The sequence below is a fragment of the Sciurus carolinensis genome, chromosome 7, assembly GCF_902686445.1.
Source record: "Sciurus carolinensis chromosome 7, mSciCar1.2, whole genome shotgun sequence".
Classification (NCBI taxonomy): Eukaryota; Metazoa; Chordata; class Mammalia; order Rodentia; family Sciuridae; genus Sciurus; species Sciurus carolinensis.
In genome coordinates this window covers 19,391,932-19,403,336 of record NC_062219.1, presented here as the reverse complement: position 1 = coordinate 19,403,336, position 11,405 = coordinate 19,391,932, and the positions used below count along the sequence as shown (strand labels likewise).

The 11,405-nt window shown below is 38.9% G+C and overlaps 1 protein-coding gene across 4 annotated transcripts in view; it reads left to right on the top strand.

Annotated features, from left to right (window-relative positions):
* The first annotated feature begins 6,219 nt into the window (after positions 1-6,219).
* The window catches only part of Adgb (androglobin), a 171,154-nt gene continuing 165,968 nt past the window's right edge, over positions 6,220-11,405 (top strand). For all 4 annotated transcript variants that reach the window (XM_047558383.1, XM_047558381.1, XM_047558380.1 and 1 more), the window contains exon 1: positions 6,220-6,340. In XM_047558383.1, coding sequence (XP_047414339.1) covers positions 6,267-6,340 — 74 coding nt within the window. In that variant the 5' untranslated portion in view covers positions 6,220-6,266. The remainder of the gene's footprint in view (positions 6,341-11,405) is intronic.

Genomic DNA, 11,405 nt, shown 5'->3' with positions numbered 1-11,405 from the left:
TTATTTTAGAAACTTCATAAAGATTAAGTGATGGTCCCTCATGGGAGAATAACTCCACTATTTTATTTGCTTTGTTTTTGCTTAACATAAACATCTCAATCATGAATCAGAATAATCAGAGGATGAATGAAGTTCATGAACATTTTATAGATGAGTAAAATGAGGTTCAGAAAGTCTAACTAGCTTACCTAAAGCATTATACATCTAATACTTGATGAAGGTAAGTTGAAGCCTAATCTAAATGCCAATGCACTCATGCCATCTTGTCTCTATAGACTCTCTTAAATAAAGTTGGTGACATAATTGTGCACAAGTGGGAAAGTAAGGAGGTTTATCCTATGTCCTTTAAACTCCTCTTTCTCTTGTGCTAGGCTCCTCAGAGCATCCTCTCCCACCATCCAAGCCTCTTCCAGCAGCAAGTTGCTCAGGGTTGCTCAATGGTCTGGATTTGAATGGTTACTCTTACCCTCTCCCTATCTGTCTCTTGCTATACCCACATGTCTTGATCTCAGTAGAGACTTCTTTCCAGTTGTAATGTGCTCTTGGGGCTGCTTCAGACTTTGATTCATGGCTATCCTGTGGAATTCATGTACATTGTTTTGTAAATACCTGTACCAGTTTCTGTTTGCTACACAAGATTATGAGTTCTTCAGAGGCAGGAACCAAACCTTACTTATCTTTTTAGAAATTCTCAGTGCATAAAACTAAATCTAAACTAAACCTCTAGGTAAAAGCACAACTAACCCAAAGTCAGAAAAGAAGAAAAAATGTCATTTGTGTTCATAATAGATGATGTCACCAACAAACAAGGTGAAATTCTTATTTTATATATAATAAAAATGGAGCAAAAAAGATGGAAAATACATACCATAAAGAGGAACATCACAGATCAATAGAAACTGATCCAGAAATGATCTAGATGGTACAGTTAATAAAGACACATTATAATCATATTTCACAATTTTTAAATGGTAACAGGTATCCATCTTTTTAGCCCTTGCAATTACTGGTTCCTGGAATCTTTTCATAGGGCTGAGATAATATACCTCTTGATGCCATCTCTCTCATTAATATTCTGTCCTAAATTACCACAGGTCAAAGTTCATCAGTCACACTGTAATCCCGTACCTCAATACCTGTTAGCCAATGATTCATTTTAAGATCTTTAACTGCTGTTGGTGTCCATCAATTTGATCATGATGTTTCTGGATATAGGTTTTTCACATTTATTGGAGGTTTGTTAAACTTTTTGGATCTAGGGTTTTATAACTTTCAAAATTTTTGAAAAATTTTAATCATTATTTTATATATAATTTTATCTATTCACTGCCTCTGACCCTGCCCTACACCCTGGCCCTGCCCATTCAGGGACTCCAGCTACATGTATATGAGACAATTTGAAGTTTTCCCCACTATGGTGATGCTCTATCCATTTTTTCAAGTGTTTTCCCCTCTACATTTGGTTTTGAATTGTTTCTATTACTTTGTCTTCAAATTAACCTAATCTATTTCCTGCAATATCTTATCTACCATCATCCCCATTATTGTCTTTTTCATTACAGAATTGTACTTTGAATTTTTAGATGTTCCTAAAATGAAATTAGTATATTCAATCATACCGTAGCTTCTCACTCATATAGGGTTCAGTTATAATAAATGTTTTACTGTTTCTTCTGCCAATTCCGTCCACCAAATTTTTCAGTTATTTTTAAGTGATTGATTTTTGTTTGTTTGTTTGTTTGATGTGATATCTTTTCCTGTTTGATTTCATATCTGGTCTTTTTTTTTTTTTTTTTTTTTTGTGGTGCTGGGAATCGAACCCATGGCCTTGTGCTTGCAAGGCAAGCACTTTACCGACTAAGCTATCTCCCCAGCCCCTGGTCATTTTTATTGGATACCATTCATTGTGAATTTTCCCTTGTTGGATGCTGGATATTTTTGTATTTCTATAAATATTCTTAAGATTTTTTTTTTTTCTGTGATGCTGTAATTTGAAAATAGTTTGAGCACTTTAGGTTCTGCTTTTAAGGTCTGATAAGTGGAACTAATATCTTATTTCCTTATTTCACCATTTTTTAAAAATCTCTTTTCTGGTTTTCAAAGATCATTAAAACTATAAAGTTTAATCAGAATAATGAAAATTTCCATAGCAGGAAAATGATACAAATGGTTTTATATTTACCTGATTCAAATCCTTCAGAACAAATGCAGAGATTGTACTTTAGGAGAAACAATTGAATCTAAATTGTGATTTACAACACTAGTTTCAGTGATATGTAGTAAACATTGTTAAACTCTTAAAGGAGGCAATGTCAAAGGGAGCTTAGGAGCCAAAGGTGTATTCTAGAACCACTCCCTGTGTGCTTTGGACTTCAGGTAAGTTGCTTTGCCTTTCTCAAGTTTGCTTTGCTTCTCTGTAAAATGAGCTGATAAACACCTAGGGTGTTTGCAAGGATCCAGTGAATTAACACAGAAAATGGGCTTAGAAGCATGCTAAGCATATAGCAGGTAGAAAGACCGATGGAGACTTCATGAATCAACCAAAAGCCTTTATTCAGGAATGGAGTCATGGTTCTGATGGGCCCACTTCCCTGGTAGAAAATGAGCCACTGAAGAAAGGCACTGGGTTTTTACAAGTTATTTTGAGAGGTGGTCCAGTGAGCATATCCGTTTTCTTGGGCACTCAGGAATTTGAACTTTTGGGGTTGGGGGTCTGTGGGCAGCCTCTGGAGAGGATTTACTCTGAAGGATATTAATGCCTCCCAGAGACTGTTATTTTAGGGGTGATAAAACACCTCCTCCCCATCTGCAGCCAGAACCTGGAAAACATCTGCCTTGGGAGATGAAGGCTGTCAGTGCATGGGTATCTTTTTCACCCCCTTTTCCCAGGCCACATTATCTTGGGAATTTTTCATTTTCCATATCTAATAGTCAACAATCGAGAGCTCTAATTATCAGAGGCTTCAAAGTTGGATCTGAATTTGGTGAAATATTACAACAGTTCTTGCTTTGGATGACCCTGCAACCCAGTAAAAGAGACGAACCTGGGCATAAGTAATGATAAAAAATGAAGCAGAATATTATAGAAATACAGAAATATGAACAAATAAAGCTCTATAGAAAATAAAGGAAAAATATATTAATTTCCAAAGAAATGAGACAATTTAAGGACAGAACTTGAGATGACAATCAACCTCAAACTTATTCAGAGCATGCAGAATTTAACACTTGCTCATTTGATTGGTTAAGGTCCAAGCCACTTTATAATTGACCTAATTGTGAAGAAGTGGCTTAATAGCACCATCTATATAATTCCCTATGGCCATGGAATTAAGCCTCTGAAGCTTCCTGGAACTATGACTTTGAGAAATAAAAATGCTGTTCTTCAGCCATTTGCCAATCCCCCAACTCAGTTCCAGCCATCCGGGATACCCAGCGGTTAGGGAAGAGTTACTGAAACTCACTTCCCCATTTAGACAGACCCCCAAGCAGAGAGATTCCCGCCTGTTTTGCTTCTGCTGACATGGGGAAGTATTTCTAACCACTTCCCTGTGAAGCAGCAGTTCTGCTGCCCTAAGTCAAGTATCTCTTCCCCAAAAAATAAGTATAGATTGGGGAGAGGTGCTACCTTGATTAGCTTTATAAAATACAAGCTCTTGTTTCTTAGTCTTTGAAAGTTGATCCCCGTATTGAGGTCCAGGGCAATCATCTGAAAGGTAAGAGCATGAAGAGTTAGCCTGTAGTACTGGGGAGCCCAGGCCATGTTGTGATCGGTTTTGCTATGTCACCCACCACCTGCTCCGTGTCTTCTCTGTATTACGGTTTCCAAGGCTCATTTCCTCTCCGGGCTGAAATTTCTTTACCTATGATATAGTATTAGTTTGATTGTTTATGATGTGTCAATCACATTTGAAGTATCATTCTTCCTTTTTTGAAATTGAAGAAAATGGAAGTTAAACAACTTACCCACAATTACTCAGCTAATAAGAATCAATATTTAAATTCAGGTCTGCCTTTAAAGGAGTTAGAACCTCTTAAACTTGGCATGTCACAAGCTCTCAGAAAATCACATCTATTATTATTATTTCAAAGTGACATTGGCTGTGATTATAAAACTGTTTTTTGTTTTTAAAGACAGCTATATATTTGCACTGACACATATAAATATCATCTTAAGGTCTGTAGCTATTTCACAGAGGAATATATTTGCTTCTTATAATCGTAGCCTGACCAGTGCTTTAGCTCCAGAAAAAGAAATTCCACATATGCATGCCACATTCTTAATAAAAAACAGAGATAGAATGCTGAATTAGGAATTAATAGGCACTGTATACTTGTCAAATTCTCTCATTCCATTCTGATGACAATCCCCTTATGTTAATCCTAATTTAACAGATGTGAAGAAAGCAGGTTCTGAGTGGAACAGTGTTGTGTTTGACTTAAAATTTAGCACTTATGACTTTAATGCCTGTGGCCCAAACTCTATCAATAAGCATCTCTGTAACTTTTGGTGAGACATTTTGCTTCTTTTGGCCTGAAGAGCTTTTTCTATAAATGTGGGTGGTATGTAGTTCTTCTGATTTCTAAGACTTTTCTTCTCTTCAGGTTTTGGTATCTTGCAGCCATTAACAGTGCCTTCAAGGATAACCCTTACTCAACTGTGCTATTTTAAACCAGGAGTCTTTGCATATGCTTATGGCTATGTATTTCATAATTCTGATACTATTTGGTATAAAATTACATTTTCTGACTGTTCAGTGAGAAACTGTCATTCGGGATAGTTCTCCAGAATTCCAGTCCTGGGTAAACAAACAAGGAAGGCCCTGAAGATCTTTTCATTGCCTTTAGAGACAGTATATAGATATTTTCAGGGCACCCCTGCAGGCATAGCATTAATACTGCTGACTGAATTCATTTATTTTGCATATAGAAATACAAAGAAGTTCCTGACTGTCATCTCTGTAACTCTCAACAGCAATAATTTTTGAATAGTTTGACAAGGCAAAGACTATGCTGGGTGGAGGGGGCTGGGCATTTATTTGTCAGAGAAATCAAAAGATTTGCTTTGCAGGAAGCTGCTTCTCACCTACCCAGGTAAGACTGAACACGTGCCTACTCTCAAAAGCATAAGGTATTTTTTTTATGTAATGATTTCTAGGTCTGTGGGAAAGACAACCTAGAGTCCTCAGAGTTGTGTAGCCTCTGAAGTGAGGCTACATTGGGACAGCACAACATTTTGTTTTGTTTTAATGAGTATGAAAGTTATTCCAGAAAGTTATTCCAGACTAAGCATAGGCTCCACTACTTTGTATTTAGTTGGTTGGCTTCATTCATTCACGTTATCTGCTTGCTCTTTGAAGGCATCTGAACTGTTATCTGTGAGAGTGGCCTCTATTTTTCTGTGTTTTCATGGTGTGCTTAATGTTTTACATGCATCTTATTTATCCTCAGAATAGGACTATGAATTAGGTATTAGCATCTCCTACTTACAAACTGGTAAACTGAGGCCCAAAGGGAAGGATTAGCTGAGACACGATAAGCCCCAGTCTCAACAGGTCTTAGTTTACTTGGATCTGTGTTGTCAGGTTCCACAGTCTTTTCTACAAAGTCAATCAAGGGTCCCTTGATTCCATGGCTTGGATTTATTCTTTCATGTGAACAGCCAAGACACCTGCTTGGCTATCATACACATAGCCATCTACCCTTACGCGACTAGGGGTGACATGACCTTGTCCTCGTAGGGGCGAACACACCCCCTACGCCCACCGATTCATTTTTTAATCCACAGTAGTTTGTAAGCCATGGGCAAATTGGGTGTGCCCTTACTGTCTCCTTGGGAATTACTGAAGGAACTTCTTGTTAGCCAAGAAAAGACCTGGGGTGGGACTCAAATGATATCCACTGAATAATAATATTCAAACAGCTGAACATCCCAGAGCGTCCACGTGCGTCTGAAGTTCAGAAGAGCAAAGCCAGGCAGAGTCCGCCCAGCAGAACTCCTGTTAATCAAAGCTGCCATCAATCCAACTGCCTCCTGCCCTGGCACTCCGATTGCTCCCCACACACCCACCCCCGGGTTGCACCTGGGGGTGGGGACCCGAGCTCTGGGACTGGAGTTAGGCTTGCCCGGGGCTGCCCGCCCGCGCCCGCCGGGCAGGCTCGGGACGCGCCGCCGTCTCCTGGCAACCCAGACGCTACGCGTGCCCCGGGCGCCCAGCGGCTCCGCACTCAGAGCTCAGCCCCGCCTGCCGGGTTCCTGCTCTGCCATGACCTCCAAACAAACCAAAAAGAAAGAGGTGCATCGGATCAACTCGGCGCACGGATCGGATAAGTCTAAAGAGTAAGGAGCTCCGCCGGCCCTTCCGCCCCTGCGCAGCTGGGCTGGGGCTGCCTCCCCGCAGCGAACCGCCAGGGCGCCGGTCAGCTGCGGTCTCCGCTGCTCCCCGAGCTGGAGGCCAAATGCTCCGACTCCCCCTGCGGTGTGGAGCCACTTCCTGGTCTTCTTTGGGAAGTTCCTTGTCCTTCTGATCCCTTCCCAGCCTTCCCCTACATCGCGTCCCACTCAAGCAGTTCAAAAGTTGTGGCTTCCTTACAGAAGGGGCCAGACTTCCAGCAAAGGCAGCGTCTGCCTGGACCCAATAATGAGAGAGAGAGAAGCCTTTCATTTTAATGGTGATCCCCTACTTTGTCTCAGATAGAATCAGACATAAAGTGGCTTCAGAAAGTTAAGATAGTACAGGCACACAGTTTGAGTTACTAACGTTCACTCTGAGGAGAACAAGCTCATGGAATCTTTATGATGCTCCTTTCTCCCGGGTTGGGATTTGTGTCTTTCTTCTTTGGTCTTTTTCCCTTGGCGATATCTGGTTATCAATAGCATAACTATTTAATAGTTATTAATTAATAACTAATATAATAATTAATATTAAACAGTATGCTATGGCTTAAATGTATATAATTCCTAGTACTTTTCAGCTTTGAGAGAATTCCAATGGCCTGACCCTACTCCAATGGGAGTAGTGCCTGTAGTGCCTGTAGGGGTGGATAGTAAACTGTTTTCTTATGTCCTGCATGCTTCTCTAGCCATCTCCTTCCCTTCCTGTAGAATCCCATATGGGACTTCGGTTCACTGATCCCTAATTTAAACTCTTTCACTTTGAGGACTCTTTTCCTAGACTCATTCCAGCATCTGTGATTCTCTACTCCTAGACAGATTCCAGCTATCTGGCAGATGATACATTCATGTTATTAGCTTAAATTTCAAATACTATGTTACTTATGTGATTTTAAAAATGATTGTTTTATTTCTGTGTACCTGTACAAGTTGGGTCATTCCAATGTTGTTTAATGGCTTCAATTCTTATAGGTTCAAGGCCTACAAAGTCCTGAAGGATCAGGTCTCTGTTCCTTCTTTAATCTAACTTTTGTCCACTTAAGATGAACTAGCCTTTTCTGTACTTTTGGAAACACCTCAGGCTTGTTCTCAAACCAGGGCCTTTGCTCTGGCAGCTTCTGCTGATGGAAAGCTCTTTCTTCCAGATCTCCATATGGTTTCTCCCTTACTCACTTCACATGTTTGCCTACCTGTCATTTTCTCCTTTGAACACCTGATTTAAAATTGCAACCCCTACTTTGTTGCTAAAACCAAAAACACTCCTTTTCTTCCTTCACTTGTTTAATTTTCTCTATTGATTTTTTGTTTTTTCTCCTTTAACATACTGTATATTTTACCTTTTAAAAATTATGCATTTTTTCACTTGTCTTCCTAATAGATGTAGGTCTCATAAAGGCAGGATTTTTTTTTTTTTTATATTTTATACACTGTCAAATCCTTAATGCCTACAGTAGTTCTTGGGTCATGTTTATTAAACGAGTGAATAATTGCATGCATGATAGTGATTGACTAAGAGATCGTAAAAGTATTGCATAGAGAACTTTGAATACACCAAAGAAAAAATAGCTTAGTGAATGATGATTATAATTAATGCATGGTGAAGGCTCACAGCTCCTTAGGAGCTAAGGGAAATCTTTGACCTTAAAGAGTTTATATTCTGAAAGAGAGCAGATTGTTGACTCCCATAAGGAAAGTGATAAAATCAGATGCTACAAAATACATTACCTGGCCTGGCTCCTTGAGGTTGTAGCTTGAGGTAGAGATAGAGCCCTTGCTGTTAAGACACTGACTCTTCCTTTGCCAGGATTTCCTGTTTCTTTTTGACATGATAATGCATTTCTCACATGTTTCTCTTTTCCAGAAAAATGTGAATTGAATTTTATCATATGTTTTTATTTATGAAAATGGAAGAAAAAGGATTACTTTTTTTTTTTTTTTTTTTAAAGCTAGACTTTGCTACAAACTACTAAGCACTAAATACCAAGTCAGATTTTGCAGTAGCATGGAATGATAGGATGTAGAGTTCACTGTAAATCAGGTCACTGTAAATCTGAGTTTTATTGAAGAAGTAATCAGAGATACCAGGCAGAATCATAAGAGACAAACAAAGTGCCACCTGCTATGAGGCATCGGGGTCAAAGTCCAGCAAACCTCCAGTGTGATTGTCATTTGAGATACACTAGGGAGATTTAAAGTAAATTTTTATATTGCTTTATCACACCTTTGGTTACACATCCAATAAAAGCAACCCACTCTAACATCACCCTGGATATGGAAATAAGAAAAAAAGTTTTCAGAGTCTTGGAAATAGCCATCCTATAACATTTTATTCTCCTAGAGCTGCCTTCTGCTACATCTCTTTTTTTTGCCCTTACACGATGTGTCAGTCTTGGTCAAAGGCCATGTCTGACTTCTATCTACTAGCACATGATAAGCTCTTCCGTTTATTAAATGAGCTCATAGTTTAGTTACCTACCTACCTTGGTTTTCATTCCTTTCAAATTCAATTGAAATCCAAGTCTTCTTCCCTATCCTATTTGTTCAGCTATTGGCACAGTTCAAAAACCAAGATGTTACAACAAATACAGCATAATTATCTATGACTTAAATTCGTAAATCAATGTGACTGTGAATCAGCAACAAAAATCATACCAGGTTACCGAGTTGCCAGTTTTTACATTAGATTCAGTTATTGTTCTTATTTTTTTAAAATCTCTACTTCTTTGTAATACACAGAATGAAGTCTCTCTTTGCTTTTGTAGTCTTGGACACATCATTTTATATTCTGACATTTGTTTTCTATCTTTAATGAAGAGGGTATAATTAAAATGGCTTTCACCACACACTTGTTTTATTTTTCCTTCTGCTCTGAACTTCCATGATTCTACAGATTTTTAAAAAACTACTGAGTCCATAATAAAGGCAAATTGGTTACGGTAAAAGGTTTAATATCTTTACTTAATTGTTTTTTCTGAGTTGTAATATTTTTGTAGTGGTGATTGAACTCAGGGGCACTCGACCACTGAACCTACTCTGACCCCATCCCTATTTTGTATTTTATTTAGAGACGGGGTTTCACTGAGTTGCTTAGCACCCCGCTTTTGCTGAGGCTGGCTTTGAACTCGAGATCCTACTGCCTCAGACTCCTGAGCCACTGGGATTACAGGCATATGCCATCGCGCCCTGCTAGTTGTAACTTTTTAACATAATGGATTTTAACATAATTTTTACCATTCCTGTGACAAGATGTTACTCTTATTCCCTCTACCCATTTTAGTTCAAACTGTTTTAACAAAATACCTAGACTGAGCAGCTTGAACAACTAACACTGATTTCTCCCAATTGTAAAGGCTGAAGTCCAAGATCAGGGCACAGCCTGGTTGGGTTCTATTGAGGACCTTCTTCTTGGTTCCCATGTGACTGTCCTTGTTTTGCACCTTCACAGGGTAGAAAAGGAGGGAGGGCTAATTCTCACCTCTTCTTATAAGGATACTAGTCACATCATGGTAACCTCATAATTATGACCTAATTACCTCCCAGAGGACCCATATCTCAATACTATCCTGTTGGAACTTCAGGTTTCAACATATGAATTTGTGGGATCCTGGACACTCAGTCTATAATGATATCTAGTACTAACTTGCAATTATAAACACATTTAAATGAATTGATTTGAGATCTTATTGATTTAATAACTAATAGGTACTGCAAAGATTCTTTAATTAGTTAGATATCTTTAGAAGGATTTGTAGTGATATCGGGACAAAATTTTATCTTCTTGGAGTATTAAATAGAAGCCTTTATAGATCACAGATAGGATATCAGACGCAAAAGAAGGCATGCGATTTAAGTATTAAAAGTTAGTAGAAGTCCAATAAAAAGTAGGGAAATGATATTAGAAGTATTAATACACTCCTTTATATACTACAATATCTGGCACGTTAATGGGCAATTTGAGATTGGAACACAACGTGGCATTTATAGGTTGCAAATTTTGTCTCACTTCTAATAGTTCATTCAAACCAAGATGGAAAAACAAATAATCCATTCAACTAACAAGAACTGTGTAGACTTCTAGATTAGGAGTGATGATGAAATATCCTCAAATCCCTTTTCAAAACAGAATTGAAATGCCTTTTTTAGTCTTCAAGTGAATCTATTATTATGTAAACATCTAAATGTTGTAGAACTTTTGAAAAAGACTAACATCTGTCTATATGAAATTGAAGACAGGACTATTGCAAAAGCTGAATTGTGATAACAATATGAAAGCAACATGAAATAAATATAAACTTACTGCATATTCAGTGAGTTCTTAACCTGAGGTTCAAGAGAAACGGGTTCAGTGAAACCATGCAGCATGATTAGTACGAGGTATGATCCTTTGCCTGCAGAAATCAGAAAAGAAACCTCCCAAAGAAAGCAACACAGAGTAGGGATGTGCCCTGCATAGCTCCAGGGCCACTCCTCAGAATCCACGTGGAAAGGCGGAGGTAGGAGAAGGGACCCTGGAGAAAGCGCACACTCAGCTTTGTGATTTCCCCAGTTGACCTTCGTGGGCCTCAACCATTCAGGTCAATTAACAAATTTAAGAGGTTGATTTCATTGATAGAAACTTCCCCCCGAGGGAACTCTATGTACATTTCCCAACCATTTAATGAGGATATCTCACGCCCAAGTTACCAGTGAACCCTGAAGAGTAAGGAATTGCGAAACATGGTGACTTTTATCAAAGGATCTGTAAACTGGGCTGGGGTTTGGGATGGGAAGATTCAAGCAGAAGTAACTAGAAAATATATGGTGACATCACAATTTTTGGTGTGGCCCAGGGAAGGGCATATTAGAAATCACAGGTGTCAGTGTGGGGTTAGGTGAAGGAAATCATGAGAGTCCCCACATGAGGCAGTGCGAGCTAGAGGAGAGGAAGTTGCTTCCTATTGGAGCTGCTTCTCCAAACCCCAAACAGCCACTGGACAGTGAGATGTGCTCCTTGCCGGGTGGAAGGTGTATG